Source organism: Hesperophylax consimilis, chromosome 3 (genome assembly GCF_061612785.1).
Source record: "Hesperophylax consimilis isolate HC1 chromosome 3, BYU_Hcon_1.0, whole genome shotgun sequence".
Classification (NCBI taxonomy): Eukaryota; Metazoa; Arthropoda; class Insecta; order Trichoptera; family Limnephilidae; genus Hesperophylax; species Hesperophylax consimilis.
The window spans coordinates 8568022-8590527 of NC_142838.1; the positions used below are offsets into that span (position 1 = coordinate 8568022).

At 33.4% G+C, this 22506-nt stretch overlaps 2 protein-coding genes and 1 non-coding gene across 3 annotated transcripts; 1 reads left to right on the top strand and 2 right to left on the bottom strand.

The window, feature by feature from the left end:
• Window positions 1–2011: 2011 nt before the first annotated feature.
• Window positions 2012–12718, bottom strand: LOC149424898 (uncharacterized). Its single transcript, XM_089650848.1, has 10 exons — window positions 12520–12718; window positions 12209–12433; window positions 10883–11099; window positions 10357–10624; window positions 9487–9660; window positions 8824–9027; window positions 5306–5476; window positions 4474–4654; window positions 3843–4011; window positions 2012–3097 (listed from the first exon to the last, which is right to left on the bottom strand). The coding sequence occupies exons 1-10, from the start codon at window positions 12643–12645 to the stop codon at window positions 2442–2444; spliced, it is 2391 nt and encodes a 796-aa protein (XP_089506974.1). The 5' UTR covers window positions 12646–12718; the 3' UTR covers window positions 2012–2441.
• A 306-nt stretch (window positions 12719–13024) lies between these two features.
• TRNAG-GCC (transfer RNA glycine (anticodon GCC)) lies at window positions 13025–13095 on the top strand. The gene has a single exon. It is a non-coding gene; the product is annotated as a tRNA-Gly (tRNA).
• Window positions 13096–15775: 2680 nt separating this feature from the next.
• frc (UDP-sugar transporter UST74c fringe connection) lies at window positions 15776–22318 on the bottom strand. The gene has a single exon (XM_089647718.1). It carries the CDS (start codon window positions 21682–21684, stop codon window positions 20632–20634), a length of 1053 nt encoding a protein of 350 aa, XP_089503844.1. The 5' UTR covers window positions 21685–22318; the 3' UTR covers window positions 15776–20631.
• Between the last annotated feature and the right edge of the window lie 188 nt (window positions 22319–22506).

The window sequence follows — 22506 nt, forward strand, 5'->3', positions numbered from 1 at the left end:
CCTTTTTATCTTATGGAATATGCTACAAATAAAAGTATCTTTCACGTGAAAGCTGGCACATCATTAAATAACATATAAAACTAATCAAATTTACAAATAAACCACTGCTGAGTAAGTTTAGTACTAAATTATTAATAGCATTTCCGTGGTTAACTATTAATTAATAAAAATGTTAATAGAATTTCCGTGGTTAACTATTAACAAAATTATTAATAGCATTTCCGTGGTTAACTATTAATAAAAATGAATCACATTGTAATTTATTATCAAAATACACACCTACATGTATTAGTTTTAAAAATAATGAAGAAAAAAAATTTTAGATCAATTTTTTTCCATTTTAAACCATTCTATCTACATATTTATATGTAGGTATGTATACATATATGTACATATAATAACATTGGAAAATAACCTAAATAATAAATTAATTTATCGACAAAGATTGGCAGGTATATACATCATAATATAACAAAAAATTGTCAAAAAAAAAAAAACTAAGCTGGGAATCTAAATACCGTGTCAGATTTTCTACAAAATAATGATGTACATACTTATTTAAAATTATGCAAACCATTACGGAGCATAAATATTATTTATATAATGGCTATTTGAGACTTCACCTTCATTTGCAAGTGATTTGGATTAAAAGCGTTTTCATATTGATACGTAAAATCAGGTCTGAAATCCATGCCGGTTGTACATAGTACGATCATACATATTTGCAACCACCACAAAGTAAAGTCTACAGGAATCACAAAAGTGATTAATATAATAAATACAAATTAGGCTTTTGATTTCCTTTGGTAATAACACTGTATGGTGAAAGAGCTAGGGGAGGTAAAGTTAGGCGGTAACAAAAAATTTGAATTAACAACTAAAAATGATCCAATTTAAGGGGCGCTCAATGACATTACAATACATTTAGACCCGTTATTGTCTCACTAAATTAACAGAAAATGAGGCAAGTAACAAACACTTTTACATTTGCAGTTATTTCTAAATTTAAACATTGTTCATGTATGACAAAGATAGACATTAAAGGAATATGTGTATGAATGAAATAGATATAGGAACAGGCGGTGTTTTCATATTTAAAAGTTGCAGCAAATACTACATTCTACATCACGGGTGTGATTAAGATGACAAGATACAATAACTCGCTTACACTAAGCCAAATACAGAACGCTGTATGAGACAACCACCCGCCAGTAGGTTGTCCATCTTATAATTACGTGTTGCTACATTTGCTATTTTGCCTTCTCTAATGGCGCTTTAAATCTTCGGGAAGCAATAAAAATAATTATGTATATGTATTACAATAAATAATAAGTAATCACACACAAGCGCATCTTGGCACTTATTTACATTTTGGTTGGAGATAGCACACAACTTCACGCAACGCATTATAGATTAGTACTAAAATCACTAAATCGAAAGCATGACAGTTACTGGTTATTTCATTGCAACTTTTGAGATCTCTACAACATGTCTATAGTTTGTAATGTCATTGGGGGCGCTGCTATTTTTTTACAGACTAGTTATTATTTAACATTTGTATTTTTATAATTGAAATGAAAATATTGTATACAAATGAAAATCGAATATAATATATACATGTATACATAGGTACACAAATTGTTGAAAAATAAATTTTTCCTGTGAATTTTTAACAGTTTCAAAACACTAATTTGATTGAAAGATTTCCTATTTTCATAATACAGTTTAGTCTCTGTAATCCGAACAATTAAAAACTGAGCCTGCTCGGTTTAACAAATTTTCAGAGAATCTTTAAGAAATAGCTGGATTTTGGGAAAATTAAAAATCTTGAAGTTTTACGGTGTTTAACGTAAATGCTACATAATCGAAATCTTTTTACCTTTCATATTGGATACTGAGGATTTCTCAATGTTATATTCTCTTGCTAACTTCGAAGAACTCTCCCCACTTTCAAGACTCTTTAAAATTACACTTTTTTCTTTATTTTTTTTGTGTTTTCCACCCATCCCGCTCCTGTTATCTGATGGTTCAGATTATAGAGACTATACTGCAGTTTCAATAGTTTTATCTGGATTAAACCTATTGCTAAAGTGAACTGTCTGTAAACTGGCCTCTATATTCTATATCCAATATAGTCGTTGGCTTGCCAGACCGGCTATGTGAGTTTTACCAAATTTTACAGGGGAAGCAAAAAAACTTCCCAGTTTTCTATTTAAATGTGTCAATAAACAATGTTTGAGCCTGATTCCCTGATTATTTAAACAAAAAAATACATTTTGTTAAAATCTGGCCATTTTTGCAAGCACAACGGCGACATACACCTATCAGAATATTTTTATAAGCACATAAAAAATTAGGTAACTCATATTTTCAACCACAAACAAATATAATATTTGTCCAGCCTCGAGAAATTCTTGAATTATTTTTTATAGTAAATTTGCTTAATTATTTTCTTCTCGGGCAAAATGCAAACCATATGGATTAGAAGCTGCAAATTGTGCAACAGAAGACGCTGCAGAGGTAGCAGCACTATATAAATTAGAAACAGCATTAGCACCAAAATTAGCATAAAGCTGTTGTGCACTTTTAGCAAACATTTGTTCGTGAGAGTCTTTATAATCTGTGGTGAAGTTTGATTCTAGGCCCCGACTATGGAGAATGGCATTATAGTTGTCGGCGACATCTTGAAATTCCGTGATGGACTCGTCTGCTTGAGATACGGGAGTAATTGTGAGTCCGGGGGTAGTCCCTTTATGCCCAGCGTACTTGTTGACGGCAGAAGTGTTGAGGTTTAGCGGAGACATGCTCGACTCGTAATTGTTATGTAATGGTGAAGTTTTTTCTTGTTTTGTTGGAGGCAAGGAGGCAGGCTTAGTTGTTAATTTTGGCAAAATCGATGGATCTTTTCGATCAGCGTCTTCTTTGTTGTTATCGCCGTGGTCCTTTTCAGTGACGTCCGGACGGAAGGAGAAGTTGGGTGATTTGGTGGGAGGTTGGGGGTTGACCTTGCGTTTGACTGTTGTGTAGATAACCTTTGGAGGACCAGCTTCCGTGAGGTTCTGTGGCTCTTCAGTTCCTGGATCCGTGCTTGGTGGAACTGAAAGATAATAAAAAACACAATTATGTCATAATATGATGAGCAATGATCCATCATTATCTATACATAATTGAATTGTTAATATTCTTTGAAATAAGATTTTGGTTGAGATATTATATGTAATTACTTTTGGTTATACATACTACTTTTCTTGACTATTTCTACTACATAATATTATTCATGCATTGAGAAAAATTGTGAATAACCCAAATGTTATCCTTAGCCATAAGGAACTGTGGGAGACGGCAGGAGACCAGCAGGAGTCGAGGCGTTTCCTAGAGACAACCAGGATTCTCAATGGGCTGCAGTACTGATTGAGTTTACTGACTGCAATCCAAGTATTGGAAATGGATTCATATTCATATATTAAAAATGTAAATGTTAATTTGTTCAAAATCTTAAATCTCCGAAATTTTTTCACCGATTGCGTTGAAATTTTGACATAATGTTGCATTTGATTTCCTGTGTGTTTTTATTAAATTATATAGATGTCACCTGTGACAGGAAAAAAGGTGCTTTTTTTAAAAACAGCGCCATCTGTTGGAAAAACATGCTTTTTTTGAAAAACAGCCCTATCTATTGGACAAAAATTCTTTTTTGAAAAATATAAAACAGCGCCATCTGTTGGACGTACCAACAGCCTGCGCCATTGTTTCTCTATCTGCTCAGCAACGCGTGGCGGGGTACAGATAGTATATATATATATATGTATATTAGTAAAGTTTTATGCTAATGGTTAATGTACCTCCAACTTTATTGACCATGGCAGCACTGGCGTCGGAGATGCGCAGCTCGTTGGGGTGCATGCGGCGCTTGTGGGCGCGGCAATTGGAGCCGTTGGCAAATGTCCGGGAGCACCACGGGCATGAGTATGGCCGCCGCCCCGTATGCAGGTTGCTGTGGTTCTTCAGATCCTGGAATATGAGGAGGAGAAGGAATTCAAAAAAACATTAAATACTTTCTTAGAAATTTTATAAAGCTGTAAAATAATAATAATTTTTTAAGTGCCATTGTTGTGATGTTATCACATCAGGGGTGATTTAAAACACTTATAATATTTGGCTAATTTATATAGCGCCGTTTTCGTGAGAAATCACCTCAAGGGCGCTGTTATCTTTTTATGGGTGACTTTCTGAAGAGATGAGTTTTGTTTTAATTTCAGTTGAGTCTTTTATAAGTCTTCGTTCATGCGGAAAGTTATAGAATCGATACTCCAAAATTATCTGGAGTGTGCAACCCTCTAATAGCTGATAACCTAACTTAGGGTGATGTAACATCAAAAAATAAGAAGAACTTTGCAACCGTGTTACAAAGCATCAGAGCTTACTGAGGTTAGCCTGTCATTTTACAATTATATAAGGATTAAGGGGACTAACCTTAGCCCTTTTGAAGGCCTTGTCGCAGAAGCTACACTGGTAACGGCACACCTCGTCGTGCACGAACAGGTGCATGCGCAGGGTGCGTCGCGAGTTGAGCTGGATGGGGCAGTGCGGGCACTGGTACACCGTGTCGTTGTGCGTGTCCGAGTGGATGGCCAGACGCTGCTTCGTCTTGAAACTGAAACACCACCAATTGAACTTAGTCGGGGCGTATCGATGCATGTTAGTTCTGTGGTACCTCTTAAAACTTTCTCATAAATGATGGATATAACAGAAAAAAGACATTACTTTATTTTCTATTTAATTATTGACATTCTTTTTAGGGACTTTTACATAGGAATATGTAGTAAAAATTAGTATTAATAAAACATCTCATTTTCGGGGAATGAACCAAAAAAAACGTGAATAATGGAAAAACTTCTTTTGTGGAAACTTTTATTAGGCAGGTTTCACTGTAATATTCTTCGAACTCTGCTATTCAGAATTGGTGTTGAATCCAAAAAACATTACTCCCATTGTAATAAAAGTTGGATGAATTATATAGTGCCATTTTCGTGAAAAAATAAAGGTCCCTACTTTGTACAAATCTGTTACTTTACAGGAGTCAATTGAAAAGATTTTTTTATTATAATTAATACATTTAAAGATAGAGAATCCTACTTAGGCAACGAGGAAACCAATATAAATTCCGAAAAGTTGTGAATAGCAAGATTTAAAAAAATGGGACACTGCTGAGTATGGATGAAAGATAGCTGCGTCTCTAAATGCAGTAAAAATGCAAGATACTAAAGAGGCTTCTTTACAACAAGCCAGTCATACTGTGATATACCTTTTATGGCACACGGCACAGACGTAAGGGCGAGCATCGCTGTGCCGCACCTGATGCTCCTCCAGAATGCCCTTGGTGGTAAAGGCGCGGCCGCACTGGTCACACACGAAGGGCTTCAGTCGTTCATGCACTGCCTTCATGTGCATCAGGAGACTGCTCTTAGAGGCAAACCTGCAGAAGAGAATTAGAAGACATTAGAGCAGTTAATACACAAAATAAATGTCGGTCCCAACCGATTGGCTTTGGCAAGGTTGGTACAGTTATCGACTTCAGTTCCTGGGTAGAAAGGTCCAACCAACAATCAAATCATTTTTTGTTTTAAAAATAGAAGTATTATATAATCCTTACGAGGGGGCGTAATTAAATTCGCGGAATGGGTAGGTAGGTGATTAGTGGGGGTGTCGCTAAATTAGGTACTAATTGAGCAACTCATTATTAGTATAAATACCAGGTTTTGTCGTAATTAGGTCATTAGTTTATGAGCTATCGTCGACCAAACAAGTCAATCAAGGGGAGAATTGTGAATATGGAGAAAATCGAGTTCCGCGCTGTTATAAAATTCCTTAGCAAGCAAGGAAAATCAGTTCAGATCATACTGAAAGATGTGTCATCTGTTTACGGGGACTCTTGTCCAAGTAAAACTATGGTTTGCAAGTGGCAAACCCTCTTTAAACAAGGCAGGGAGTAGCTTAAAGACGATCCACGGCCAGGAAGGCCTATCGAAGTGACCACTCGGGAAATTATTCAAAAAGTCGAAATATTAATAATAGAAGATGCCCAACTAAAGAAGAAACAGCTCGCAGAAATGGTTGGAGTATCAGATAAAACCACTTTTAAAATTCTTCACGACCACCTTGCCCTGACTTTAGTCATGCCAAGATGGGTGCTGAGAATGCTCACGCCGCCTCAAAAACAACAGCGCGTGGAGTGTTCTCGTTCATTTTTGGACCTCTGTAGGGAATACAAAGATGGAGTGTTGGTTCAAATTGTTACCGGTGATGAAACTTGGGTTCATCATTATGAACCTGAGTCTAAACAGGACTCTATGCAGTGGCACAAGAAAGGCACACCATTACCCAAGAAGTTTAAGGTGTCAAAATCGGCTGGGAAAATCATGGCGACAGTCTTTTGGAACTCAGAAGGAATCCTGTTGATCGATTACAAAGATAAAGGTGTTTCCATAACCGGAGTTTACTATGCTTCAATTCTAGAGCAATTAAAGGAAGCCATCAAGGAGAAAAGAAGGGGAAAATTGACCAAAGGTGTCCTCCTTCTGCACGACAATGCGCTTGTTCACAAGAGCCGTGTTGCGATGGCTGCCCTGCAGAATATGGGCTTCGAAATTTTGCCACATCCACCCAACAGTCCTGACCTGGCTCCCAGTGATTATTACCTTTTTCCAAACTTGAAAAAAGAACTTTGTGGGAAAAAGTTTTCAAGTGATGAAGAAGTGAAGGATGCAGTTTCGGCGTATTTTTTAGACAAAGACAAATCTTTTTTTTTTGAGGGTATACATAAGTTAATTGAAAGATCCGAAAAATGTATTAGGGTAGCTGGATATATTGAAAAGGAAAAATAAATTTCTATTTTATTTCCGCTCCTTACCCCCCATTCCGCGAACTTAAAAACGTTCCCTCTTATATAGATGTATTCTTTTACTATAAATTTTTTTTTTTTTTTTAGGTTGATTTTTTAACAGTATTAATCGTTTAAAGCATGCAGTTTTTGCACTCTTTTACTCGATCGATCGCTGCGAGTGGCCGTTTCTGACATTAGTTGTTTTTAGACATTTAAACACAATGGTGGCGCGTGCAGTGATATATTTATAGTTTTCAGCGTGTAAACCTATAAATGAACGGTCCGGTGAATAAAGTGCATACTTTTCAAGAAAGATAAAAATTTGTCAAAATAAATCCCAATGAAAAACACTTTGAAGTAGTCGAGTGTTTAGAAAACACATTATATGTGAAATATGCATCTTTTTTAGATGTATTAAACATTTAAGTATGAATGAAAATTTTTATTCTATATTCCGGAATCTATACTAATATCTGCCGACAAAAAAAGAAACTGAATATACACGTAGAATGTACATGTAGCAATTGTGGTTTAACCACTCAGAACATTAGAACGTCAAAAGACGTAAATATGATAATAGCCGTCAAGACATTAGAACGTCTTTTCACGTAAACGCCCGAGATTTTACAAATATCGATTTATTTCCATCACTAGTGTATACTGATTGTATACGGATTGCCATGATTTAAAAAACAGAGTATCGATAATGAATAACGCTACGCGTCTGTATTCAAGAATATCTATGGAACGTAGAGTTGCATTATCTAAGCCGATTGAATCTGTCATCTTGTTCGTTCATAATTTATTGCGTTTCTAAATAATTTATTAAAAATATTTTAGTTTGAACGGTTAATATTTTGAGGTAACTAATAGTTTATAATTATATTTCTTCAATATATAAAGTGTTATTTCTTTATGATACTCAGAAAAAAGTACATTTTTCAAAGTTTTGAAATAATTGTAAGCGATTTTTACATTTGGTAAATTTTGGATAGGGCCTGACACGCTTATTACGAATAATTTTTAGAAAAAAACTTTATATTCGCCTTAATTACTATAAAAGAAAACTTTTTGCATTTCGGGCGGCGGAAAATTATGCATTTTGATTTTCAATTGCATAAAACCAAAATTCACTTCGCGAATCGATGTGGCGACAACGCGACGCCATTAGGAACGCACTGTTATGTTGGTATCACTGATGCATTAACAAGAGCTAAATACGACCGTTGCTATCTTCGTGGGATGCCGAGGTTTGTGTAATATGGTTTGTGATACAAAGGAAAGTGCCCCTTAATAACGCCTGCTCGCGTCAAGGCAAGAAAAACATCCCAGTTTTCAACTAGTTTACCGGCTACGCTAGGTTTGTGTAACATGGTTTGTGATACAAATCAATGTATCAGGGATACCAACATAACAGTGACGTACCTAATGGCAGCTGATTGCCGCCGCATCGATTCGCGAAGTGAATTTTGGTTAACGCAATTGAAAATTTAAATTCATAATTTTCCGCCGCCCGAAATACAAAAAGTTTTCTTTTATAGTAATTAAGGCGAATATAAAGTTTTTTTCTAAAAAATATTCGTAATAAGCGTGTCAGGCCCTATCCAAAAATTACCTTACATTTTTTTGACGTTTTCATAAAATGTATATTTAGAAACGCAAATATTTACGTATTACAACACAATGCGATAGTTGATTTCATAATCTTTCCAAAACATTTTTTAGAATGAGGCTACGTTTCCCAAAACGTGAGTTATGAAGCTTTTAGCAAAACTCGTAAATAACACAAAAATTATCACGTTTTTACAGTTCTCAAAGGAACACATAGTAGATAAAAGTCTTTGTCTGAGAGGTTAAGGGAAATTCCCAATCTTTGATGTAGGGGGCTACAGCCTGGACGAGAGTGTTCTGGAAAGATAAGATAGCAGACTTTAACTCACATGGATTTACAGATCTCACATGGGTGTATGAGGCGCTCCTCCATGGGGATGTGCTTCTTCTCATGGTGACGCAGCAGCTGCTGGGTGGTGAAGCGCCGAGCGCACTTGCAGCACACAAAGGGGTATTCTTCTTTGGGCAGGTGCGTAATCTGGTGCGAGGCAAGCTCCGATTCACGTGGGAAGCGCTTGTTGCACGTGGCACAGCTAGATAGAACCAAAAAATATGTAATAAATAATGTGCCATACACACATTTTTGTCAAATTTTCAAATTTAATTTATAGCACAAGCACGGAATAGAAAATAGGAATTTTGTGATGAACATTTCAGGCAGCACCTAGAAGGGATAAGATTTCAAGGGAAATCATATCCTTTTTTGAATTACGCCTCTCATATTGTATGTATTAAAAAAAGCTGAAATAATTCTGCAAATAAAGATAAACTCGTAATAAATATTTGTCTTAATAATGAAGCAAGAAATGGGTTTATTTGTCTCGGCAAACTTTTCAAATAATGTTTAGCTATAACTTAGATAAATAGAACTTGAAGAATTTTACCTGAATGGAATTATTTGTAGGTCAACATAACTATTTGTAGTTGGTAAGTTGATTTCCATTATGAGCTACGAAAATTTGTTATATAATTTAAAACTGTATAAGCCTTACTCATAACTGTCGGATTTCCCGTGCTTGGCGCAGTGCCTCCCAATGGACACGCGTGAGGCCAGGAACTTGCCGCAGCAGCACATGACCTTGGCGCGCATGTCGTGGACATCGCGGAAGTGTACACACAGTGCGTGCCAGTTGCGGGCATCCTCGCCACATATGTAGCACTCGTATCTGGAATAGACATGATTATGTTGTACAGTATTTTTATACATGGACTGTAGATAAACAAAGATTGGATAACTGTAGCCAATACATTTATTTATTAAGACATACACAGTACAATAAGATACAGTTAACTATATTTTTCGTTATTACATAGTTGTATGTAGTACCTATTACGTATGTCCATAAAATAGCATTATGTAATTTCACCCGAGATTGTTCTGAAAACTTAACTAATGATTTTAAGCACATAATAATATACTATATTTACTTCTTTATTATATTAGGGTGATGCATGATTTTGTGCTTATTAATAAAACATGCACAGTAAAATACTCATGGAATAAAACGGTTGTGTTTGTAATAATTATCATAAATATTCAGCTCAATGCATATAAGTACCATGATTAAAATGTAGTCATTTAGTTACTCCATACTAATAATTAGAGTTACAAATATCATAAGAAGGGAGAAGACTTGTGGAATATTGGAGATTATTATATTCGAGATTGGACAGGAAACGCGTTGTTTACAAAATCAGTAAATTTGTAAAGATTATTCAAAAATTTATTAATTGGAGAGCAACCTAAATTAAAAGTTGAACGCATATCAAATCTTCATTCACCGGACAAAAAATAAAATCTTCATTCACCGGACAAACAATAAAATCTTCATTCACCGGACAAACAATAAAAAAAAGCTTACTTGATGAAAGATGTTGAGATCTTTTTTCTTTGTTTTCTGACTTTCTTTAAACTTTTTTTCTCATCATCAATGTTGAAATCATCATCATTGTGGTCAATATTCTCTTCATCCGATACGGGTTCTTCTTTAATATTAAAATCATCAACAATGTGGCCCACGACAGCAATCTTTTCCTTAGATTTACTTCCTTTTTTCCGTTTAACTTTTGAGGAATGTTTTGTTCCCTTTTTACTAGATTTCTTCTTACGTATTTTAGCTGGTTTTAAATCTGAAAAAATCAATAAATAGTGTTTCCAGCAGAATGAAAATGAAGCCAGCACTTCAATTTAAAAAAAAAAAAACAAAGTTGGTATTATATTGTCAACCTGATAGACCTAACCAAAATGGTTTTTTTATGTTGTGACCGTCTCTTCCATAGAAAGGAATGGGAAATGAAAAGAATGATACTGTGAGAGCAGATAATAGATCACCAGTTTTCATCTCTCTACTGAGGAATGAGTAACATCCCTCTATTTGAGTATATTACCTGATAATGTAACACTAGCTAAAGGAATGTGGTCATCATCACTATCAGAGTTATTGGACATAAGATGGCCGCCATCATCACTGAAGACTTCGTCTTTAACAAGGGAATCATCTCGCTTATCAGATCTCTGCGCTAGTTTTCTCTTTCTGGTTACAGGGGTTATTTCTATAAGTTCCTCCACTTGTTGGAAGAGATTCTCTTTCTTTTCTTCTTCACTCTGTAAAAGGCAAACAAACATAAATAAATAAGAGTTTACTGATAAATTTTTCAGGGTTATTTAATTATCATTTTACATAGTTTTTATAAGAATCTAGGATCCATGTCAGTACAGTAGTATTTAAATTTTTTTTTCTACATCAATCAATATAAAGTTAAATTAAATTATAAAGGTGAAAACTGTAAATTTATTTATGGAAGTTTCAACTGTATAAATTAAACAGTAATGTTACATTGCACTCTCGGCTTGAATTTTTACAAAAAACGGAGCTATATAAATTATCAATGCATTATTATCGCTTCAAATAACTAAAAATATTTTAAAAGATTGGCACAAATGTCGTCCTAGATGAAGGAAGAGTGAAGATGCACGTTTATGAGAAAAAGGAAACAAAAAAGTGGTTTTTTTTTAATAATTTTTTTATAGAAACTTTATTTTTTTGGTAATTTTTGGATAGGGCCTGACACGCTTATTACGAATATTTTTTAGAAAAAAACTTTATATTCGCCTTAATTACTATAAAAGAACACTTTTTGCATTTCGGGCGGCGGAAAATTATGAATTTAAATTTTCAATTGCGTTAACCAAAATTCACTTCGTGAATCGATGCGGCGGCAATCAGCTGCCATTAGGTACGTCACTGTTATGTTGGTATCCCTGATACATTGATTTGTATCACAAACCATGTTACACAAACCTAGCGTAGCCGGTAAACTAGTTGAAAACTGGGATGTTTTTCTTGCCTTGACGCGAGCAGGCGTTATTAAGGGGCACTTTCCTTTGTATCACAAACCATATTACACAAACCTCGGCATCCCACGAAGATAGCAACGGTCGTATTTAGCTCTTGTTAATGCATCAGTGATACCAACATAACAGTGCGTTCCTAATGGCGTCGCGTTGTCGCCACATCGATTCGCGAAGTGAATTTTGGTTTTATGCAATTGAAAATCAAAATGCATAATTTTCCGCCGCCCGAAATGCAAAAAGTGTTCTTTTATAGTAATTAAGGCGAATATAAAGTTTTTTTCTAAAAATTATTCGTAATAAGCGTGTCAGGCCCTATCCAAAATTTACCATTTTTTTTAAAGAAGGGTATTTTTATTTACCTTAAGAACGCAAATTGGAACGAATTTCTTTTCATCAATTGCGTTTTCAAAATAATCATATTTATGTGCCCTCACACTGTCGTCATCTTGGTTTGCTTCTGTTTGTACAAAGGCCCGAAACATCGACTGCACTTTTTCGCATTTGACAGCGTAAGCGTCGAAATTCTCCAAGGTGTCGCAACATTCTTGGCAAATGGAATTTGGTAGATCGTTTTGAATTACAGTCTGAAAAATAAGATAACATGTTGGGTTAAGGAATATCGTAAATACCCTGTGCCAAATGTCATACTCAAGCGAGGCTAATGTCACACCTGTATTGAGAGATATTTTTTAATTCTCGTTATAAAGCCTTGCCCTGGGGTGCCATTTAACAAGTCCAGCCTGTAATCATCTTCTTTGGCACACAACCGACACCACTTTTTCCAAATCAAAGGCATTTTTATTTAAATTAACCGAATTTACTAGTTTATTTTCTACTAACTTCATTGAAATTATTGGACATCCACTGTAAGCAACACAAACATGAAAACGAAAATATATTATTTGAATGATTATGTTGGTGGAAGTGATGCAATGTAAATGTTTCGTACTGCCATCTAGTGACTATTTAATAAAATAAATAATATTGTTTTATCGCGCGAAAAATACGGGAACAGATGTGTTGTACCGTCGTTCATTTGCCAATGAATTTAATATTATCACGACCGTGAAGATGTTTTTTAATAGGGTATCAGAAATTATTACCTTATTGCGATTAAAAAAACTCTAATAGGGACATTATTTTTCTTATTGGTAAAATTCAATGCTTCTTACGTAGCATCGGTGGTTCAGTGGTAGAATGCTCGCCTGCCACGCGGGCGGCCCGGGTTCGATTCCCGGCCGATGCAAGTTATTTTTTGAAAGTTTGTGTAAAAATACCTTTTATATAATTCGCACGTTTTTTTTAGCAATTTGCAATGCTTTGACAGTGTTTTTCTTTTTCCATGAAAATAATTTTAAGAGTTGAAACTATACAAAATAGATATCTTACCATCAGCATACTACTTTTTATTTGTGACATCTGTGCATACTTGGGAAGGATTATTACTGTGCAGTATTGCACCCCATATTTCCCCAAATTAAACACTTTTTTATGGTTTTATATAGATTATATAATTTTATTGTGAACTATCTAAGTATATGGGAAATGTTTTAGTTGCCCCAATGGGGTGGGTAATATGCCGATGCGAAAAAGTGCAGCCCCCCCAATCTTGGCGTCAGGTATGTTTGTGTCATAAATATACCACTCTGGTTTGTGTTATATCTTTGTGCGTTCGAAAACAAGGGTCCTATCATTGATGTCTATGGATTCTGTTTTAAACAGCTATCTTTGAAAATAATACATGATTTTAATTTTTTTACACAGTACTCACCACACCCCAACTATAAAATTATTTTCTGAAATTAAAGTCTACTTTTGTAATATGACTCTATAAACTGAAGTTAAAGTCAGTGTTGGGCCATTTAGTGAGGTTTTATGAATAAAAATTTTACAAATTTTGTTACAATTCAAAATTATAAATTTTATTTTCATTACAAAAAAAAAAACTTCCACATCTCCAGTGCGATAGGTGTAAGGATATATGTGTCTTCTACGGGTTTAAATAATAAAGAATTTGAAGATAGGGAAGACTTGGTTCGCATTTTAAAATACATATAGCTGGGACCCTTACAAAGAGATTGATATAAAATTATCGTACAGCAATGCCTTTTTTGCCATTTAAGTAGGACTGGCGTAAGAGGTAGAACTACCCTTCCCGCCGGAAGTATGAATAATGTAATCCATCACTAGCAAATCTCATATCTTGTCATTGGTTTCACTTTATCGTAAGACGCTTGTATAAAGTATGCTGAAAATACCAGAATAACCACTGGCAAGCAGTTTTTTTAAATCGTTTCTTTAGTTTTCGTGTAAACATGTTCATTTTGAATTATACAGATACCATCAGACATGTTGAGGTGGTGTTCATATAATAATAATAAACAAATGTTTTATTATTCATTTTAGCTCTTTGAATATTCCTCATTATTTGTAAATTATACATACATGTGTACACAGATGGCAAAATACAGCCAAACGACTTTGTCAAAGCCCACACTAAATTACAATTCGCATTAAAAATTGTGATAACATTTCATAAACCAGAATGGAATAATGAAATTAGAAAGACTGGCAGTTGATAATTTTCAAATAAGTACCAACGGGAACTTCAACTCCGAATGTAAATTAGATCAAAGAAGGTTACTTAACAGTGTAGAATTTAGAAGAGAAGAGTAATGAATTAGATATATTGATACATGTATATTTTCTACATAATTATATAATAATCCAATACAAAATACACTAAGCGACTCGTTGTCGGAAGGCCCACCCATGCTTCGAAATATCATAGGATGTACATTTAATGTAAAAAGGTTGATACATCAAGAATTATAGAGCCCTTGAGATGATTTTGCACAAAAACAGCGCTATATAAATCATCCAAATATTATTATTAGTATCAGAGAAAGTCATTTCAGAACTAACATCGGTCAATAGTTGTTTTTCTTATCACCTTATCAGAGTAACTACTGATAATAGAACAACAAATTTAGTACTGTCATGTAAGTCAGCTAATAGAAAATAATATAATACAATGCGACTTCATAAAATTGTAATGGACATCTTTTCAGAGCCTAATAATATAATATTGAATCTCGATTATTGATACGAGGGGAGCTAAGGCCTCCAACGGCTATGTACACTGAACACTCTCCAGTCTAGATACACTTATCTAAAATACAACATCACTCGGTTAATAAATTATGTGACCTACTTGACAACTATGCTTGCATTAGAATTATTATAAATGTTTACATATTTATGTTGCTGATACAAACATTTAAAACGTTAGTTTTCTTTAAAAAAATTAAATGCATCAAAGAAACTCGGTCATTGTGCCAGATACGAAATAAAAACAGTACTATAATTTGCTTCTAAATGCAAGCATCAGCGAGAAATGCCTAATAATTTATTATAGTCTTTGCATATTTCTAAGAAAAAATTAAAAACCTTCAGTACAAGCACTCATATGAGACGACGAAAAGAAATAAAATATGACTCCTCTATAGAAAAAAACCCTGTATCAAAAGTCATTGAAGTATGGAGTAATGAAGATATTTGGCAAATTACCAAATGAAATTAAATTAGAAGAAATTTAAACCAATTTAAATTTAAATTATGAAAATATGTGATTAATTTATACATTTAAAAATAAATATAAAGTACTAAAATTGTAATAGCAGTAATTAGGAGATAGCTAACTATTTATCTATTTAAAAACCATAAATAAATATTTGAGCAAAGGATTCAAAATTTGCTTGCACCGAATATTTATTAAAAATCACGAACGTTTTTTAGTTCATTTTTTAAACTTTTTTGGCTCGCTTTGTACATCCACTTAATAATGGTAGATTTAGTTTTGAACCCCCCGCTGAAAATAAAATGATTTCAAGTATTAAAGACTTAATAAATAAAACAAAAATTGATATATTTTCTCTCATAATTTGTTTATTTGCCAACATACTTAAAACTAAAATAGGTACATTAAAAATTAAACATTTAAATGCAATTTTTGGTAAAATTCATATTCAATTACAAATCCAAAACAAATACACTGTATACACACTCATGGCACAGACATAAAAAAAGGATTTGATTTACGTACATAATATAACTACATACACGGAATAATTTTAACAGAATTGATAACAAAGCTATTGTAAGCTCATTAAAAATTTACAGGTTTTTTAATTGATAATTAAACACAAGTTGAATGTTATCTAAAAACGTTGATAACACTTCGTTTTTGCTGTCTCGAAGACATCTAGAAGACAGACCTTGGTTTAGAATATATAATAATATACCGGTGGGTACAAAAAAACTAACATATTGAATAGTTTGGAAGTCTGTAAAGCAGACTATATAATTTTATTGAAAAGTGATTTGTGAACTGTATATTTCTGAAACGAACATGTTGTAAAAGTAATACAATCTCTCAAAAATACAATTTACCTTTGATGTAATTACACAACTTGTCCTGACTCAATGGCTATAGGGCGGAGATGATTACAATTAATTATAATTATGTATTATTACAATACCAGTGCATTTATAAAATACGTGCATACACATGTCAACATAATATAATTACAATCTTGTAATAAATAATGAATATGATTCTGACAAATATTATTTATAATTCAACAAACCACAGCAATTACATCATTTAACATTTATCCAAAATTTGTGAAATTAAGCTGGAATATTTATTTGGTTTAGCTAATTTGAAATAGCATTTAATTGTTTAATTTAGCTATAAAATATGTTTAAGCAGGTTGTGCTATTTCTTCAAAATTAAGCACATTTTTAGTCATTGGTTCATTTACCAAATACAAATTTTTACAGAATATATTTTTTGGTAACTAATTGTAATTTATTGTTTTAAAATTAAATAGTGTCTTCACAATTTAATAATAACACGACACTGCTCTTACACAAATAATTTTCAATTTTTACATATAATTAAACAACAAAATAATATGTGGCATCAAAAATGGCTAGAGAATTATTATAAAAGAAACTGAAACTTAAAATGAAAATAAATAAAATATTAAACTTTAAGGATTTCGGATTTCAAGAGTCAATGATAAAATCCTTTGAATTTTAACACAGATCGAAATCAAATTTGAGAGCCTGCCTCATTTATATAATATAACTAGCTGTACCCAACCACGTATTGCTGTGGCTCAGTCTGTCTGTGCAGATAGAGAAACAATAGCGCATGTTACTTTTACGTCAAACAGATGGCGCTGTTTAAAAAAAAAGTCCGTTTATACCTGTCACAGGTGACATCTATATAATATAGGTATATAAAAACAAATGCTTATTTGAATGAAATGTTGTGTCAAAATTTCGAAGCAATCGGAGAAGAACTTTCAGAGAATTAAGATTTTGAAGAAACAAACATTTACATTTTTATTTATACAGAAGGATAAATACAATGCACAAATAATAGGAGACAATTTTTAAAAATATTTTCCACATATTCATATCCAACTTATATATTGATTATTTATACTCAACCATCTATAAATGAAAATAATCATTTAGCAGTAAGCTTAAATCATAATGAGTACTTATAAGTTTCACGCCTACCGAGCCCGGAACATGTTTAAAATGCAGCATTGTATAAAAGCTGATTTTGACAAGTTATATGTAAATAAGCAGACAACCAAAATATAAATTATAAACCTGTAAACAAAAAAAAAATTAAACAACGAAATATCATGGGTTCACAGTTACATCTGCGGTCCTTGAAGATTGACAGTAATTGCCCAACTGCAAAGTTAGAACATAGTTGCCAAACTTACAGTGGAAGGTGTGAAACTAATTAGAACTGCATTGTGATAATATTTTACAGGAATTGTACTAAACTTCAAAAATATATATTCCAGAGCAGTGGATGAATATAATATAATAGAATAGGATAACCTAGTAAATATCATAGCAGGTTTCCAGCGATAAACCAATCAGACCCATACAACAAGATACAAGTATATCTAATGATAAAGCAAGATAATGGAGGATAATCATGAACAGATCTTCATGGAAGGCTTGTTATGCAGCAAACAGCGATCCACAACCCATTCTGCCAATAATTCATTTACTTGAAATAATGCCATGACTCCATAACCGAAGTTAGGAGCCACTAGTTCAGAATTTCATTATCACTTCACATAAATATATTGAAATAATATTTATTATTAGTATTCTTGAACATCAATTCAATATCTGCAAAACTATTCATTAATAGATAATAAACATTACATCTCAACAGACAAGATAGGAATATCTATTTGACTTGAGTGAAATGCAAGAGTTTCCGAAAGTTGGATGTCGTCATTGCGCTTGCAAAAATGGCGGTGTGCCAGATTTCAATAAAACATTTTTTAAACCAAAATCAGGCCCAATCTCGGCTATGCGCATAAGTTTAACCGTTATCGAACAATACTCATTCAAACAATGTTTGTTGATGCATTTGAATAGAAAACTGGGAAGATTTTCCCTTCACCTGTAAAATTTGGTAAAACTAACATAACCGGTCTTGCATGCGCACCGATGATATTGTATGTGTAGAATTATTTAAATAATAAATGTGTGCATAACAACAGTGTAAATATTATACATAATTCAAGTATTACATTAAAATAATCGATAAGCCTATACCTATTACCACCGAAGCGATAGGCAAACACTTAAATACACATTTGAAGGTGAAACATCATAAAATACGCACCAATGAAGAATCATATGAAATAATTAAAACAACATAAAAGTAGGAACGTTAAAGCAGAAGTTTGGCATATTGTCTAAAGTAAATAATTAGCTTACTATTATAATATTCAGACTGATATAAAACCTAAATTAAAAATTAAATCAAAAGAAGACTTCCAAACTAAAAGGTTACCCTTTCCTAAAATTGGTAGGTACCATTGATTAGGTTACCCAGGTTTCCATCGCCAATCAATAGGCAAATTATCTATTGAATATCGCATTTGCAATTACAGTTATGCACATCGTTTTCAAGGTCGTGTTGAAGAATAATCAATCAAAACTAGAAAATAAAAATATGTAATTCATACAAATAAAGTTGTATATACTATATGGGGCAGAAATTTTCTAGCACTTTATATGAGGGTACACATTTGTACGCGATCCAATTTAGCTTTGATTTGATAACATATATAACTGTGAAACGTTTCCATTAAAATAATATATGTATCGAGTCAAGCACAAATTTATTTATTTATTTATTTATTTAACGCCCAGAGGGCTTTTACATGGTTGGTAGTATAATTTTAATTTGACAAATACTTTCAAACATAAAAAATAAGAATAAAATTACATTTGATAAAAGCTATGTAACAAGTTATACAAACACAAGAAACAAAAACAGAAAATTACAGCTATTGGTTGGTTTACATGATGTGTTTAGGAGTATTGTTGAAATAAATGTTTTAAATGATCCACAAAACTTGCCAAGTTGGTATTGAATATGTCAACATCACCCAAGTAATGATTTCCCATGGTGTGAAGTCGTTGTATCGGAGAGTGGGCAATGTAGTTACGTTTATGTGTGCTGCTGTAGAATATTGTATTTTGTCGTGTTGTTACTGTGGGTGTATGTATGTTTATAAGTTGCAGGAGTTCACAACAGTCGAATTTAGAGTTAAGTATTTTGAATAAGAACGTTAAATCGTTTATTTTACGTCTATCTTCTAATGTATGTATTTTTAGAGTATTTAATAAGAAATTGTATTTTAAGTCTTCGACAGGGATATTTAATTTAAAATTTATAAAACGTAGAAATTTTTTTTGTATTCGCTCAATGTTGTTAATGTGAATTGTATAAGATGGAGACCAAACTACTGAGTTATATTCAATTAGACTTCTTACTAGAGATACGTATAATAGTTTAATGGCTTGCAAAGAATTAAAGTTTTTAGTTGTTCTTAATACGAAGCCTAGTGTTTTCATACCTTTGTTCACAATTTGATGGATATGATTGGTGAAACTTAGTTTTTCGTCCAAAATAATTCCAATTATCGCAGTTCTGATATTTTTTTAATATTACTGCCACACAAGAGTCTCAACTGCTCCCAACTGTTTGGATCAGTGAGACTATGGCATCCCCAATTTGGGTATGTTGAATATATTATTTGCGCTGAAGGCAGTGGGGAGAGGAAGGAGGTGGGAAGGAGGAAGGTGGGGAAGTACCTGGCTATTTAGACTCGGTCACCTGAATGGTGGTCTTACACCATGGCTATACTGAGAGAATCTTCCACTCTTCAACTTCACCGATGTGGATATTCTTCTGATAAAGGTCTATTATAAGGAAAATTCGACAATTTTAAAAGCATTGATTAATAATTGCATTCGTTCCAGACACATTGCTTGACTAAATCATTTTTGTTGCTTTACTTTTTAATTAAATGAATACTTTCGAATCTACAAACACAGTTGCTGAGTGTTACTTTTCAATTGATATTACAGAAAGAAAATTTTGCCTTTTATGTAAATTATCAAAAAAAGAGATTTCTCTTTAGATAGAATTGTTTATCCCCTTTGTGTTTTCTATATAATGTTTTCATTGCGAAGATCTCTGTAAATTTTGAACAATCAGTAAAATATACAAAAATAAACATTAATTTCATAATCCTGAGTTAAAAGTAGCAGGAAATATTACCTAATAAAATAATATTCTAGAAAAGGGCTATTGATTTAAAGGTGTATTTTGAAGTGATCTAGCCCACTGTGGGAAGGTGAAAACATTTTGGAAAGATCAAATAACTTCTACCTTGGTGAGAAGAGGTTCTTGCGCAGTGGTTAGACTGACACTTTGCTTTTTCCTAAATGTTACAAATGTATAGAAAATACTCCCAAGCACGCTAATATTTAACCCTATAAAATTAATCCAGGTAAATATGTAATCTCCTCCAATAATCATCCCTAAATATGTAACAGAAATATTCTTTAGGCAACCAATAATTGTGGTTGTCAAAGCACCATTGAAATTAGTACACAGCATTATAGAATAGGACAGGAAGAATCCCATTATACACGAGAGTAGAAACTGAAACACAAACATGGGGTCATCCCAACCTTTAAACAGATAAGTCCTCTCCAAGTCCCCAGACTGCCACGCTATCAGCAGTGCAGGCAGGAACATGAACAAACAGTTATAATACATCAATCCGTACTTTCCTAAATCTTTGGCATCTAATTTCTTCTTCATAAATACTCCATTAGATGCCGTGAAGAGGTCGTTCAGTAACACTAATGTATACCCGGTGAGGGAGAATGTGACATCATCGAATGCAGCTATTAAAGTTCCCCCTACCATGGAGAACACACTGAACTGTACGGCCATAGTGGCCTTCACTCCGAGGATGAGTCTCTCCGCTACCATGGTCATCAGGATGCTGAACCTCCGGAGCGCTGTGAACATGGGCAAGCTGAGCTCCTTGGTTCCTCCCAGTCCGGTGGCCATGTTGCCCAGGTAGATTACAGGCAGAGGCCACATCCTTCTGAATGTGTTCTTCTCCAATGGAGGGTATTTCACTGTTCCTACTTTCTTGGCCACTGAGAGCACTATGATGGTGGCTGCCATTTGTCCCAAGCCCAAGAATTGGTAAGAGGGGAACTGATAGTTTGTTAACACTGATTTATTGACAACTGTTATTAAAAATGAAGCAAAGCCATAGAATAAAGCGCTGGATACTTTCTTCCAGTACATGGCGTTTTCCGCCACTTGGGCCGGGCTAGCTTCCCCGGAAGTCATTGTGATTTGTTGTTGGGCAGCTAAAAGTATTGAACACACTCTGAATTTCTTCATTCAGTATTGAATTGTAAAGGTTAGAATAATTATTAACTCACAAATCGAATCATTGTCAATAAATTATCATTCACCCGAGCCATTAAACTCAGTCGTATTCTGTTGGTTATATAGTGTTATATCTTGAAGAAATAGATGTAATTTGAAAATTGAATGAGGACTTTAATTGAGTCGAAGATATTGAAGTATTATTCGTAAAATGAATGACATTTTTACAGTTCATAAATAAATCTGTCAGGGGTATTCGGATTCTTTATGATATTCTATCATCTTTCTGATATATGATATTCTATCATCGTTCCAATGATACCGATAGCACAAAACCGCCGATTAATTAAATCGTGATATCACAACAGTGACGGAATCCTAACCTGTTGACGTTTGGGTGTCCTTGATGACCATGAAAAATAATAATTCAGGAGAGCTTCTTTACAAAGTAACCGCTAATGGTTCAAGATAATAAATCCAACATAATAATTCACAAAATGTTTCACATACTTGCAGATATATTTTTTTGTTAAAAACTAAACACTACACAATATTTTTGACGTATTTGTGGCATGCGCGAAGCATTTTATTTGTTGTATATAATTCTAGTGCATGTACGTCGGTATCGGTACCGAACTAACTTGCTAACTTCAAATCTGCCTGTGTATTTACGTCAAAAAATATTTCCATCTAGCGGAGAATTTTTAAAGTATTTTCAATGCTCATCACAGGTGGTTCTAATTTGAAGTAAATCTTGGAGACACCAAAAAATAAATTTAATATTCCAATGAAAAAAAAAAAAATTTTCAGTACTTAAAAAATATACATAATAAA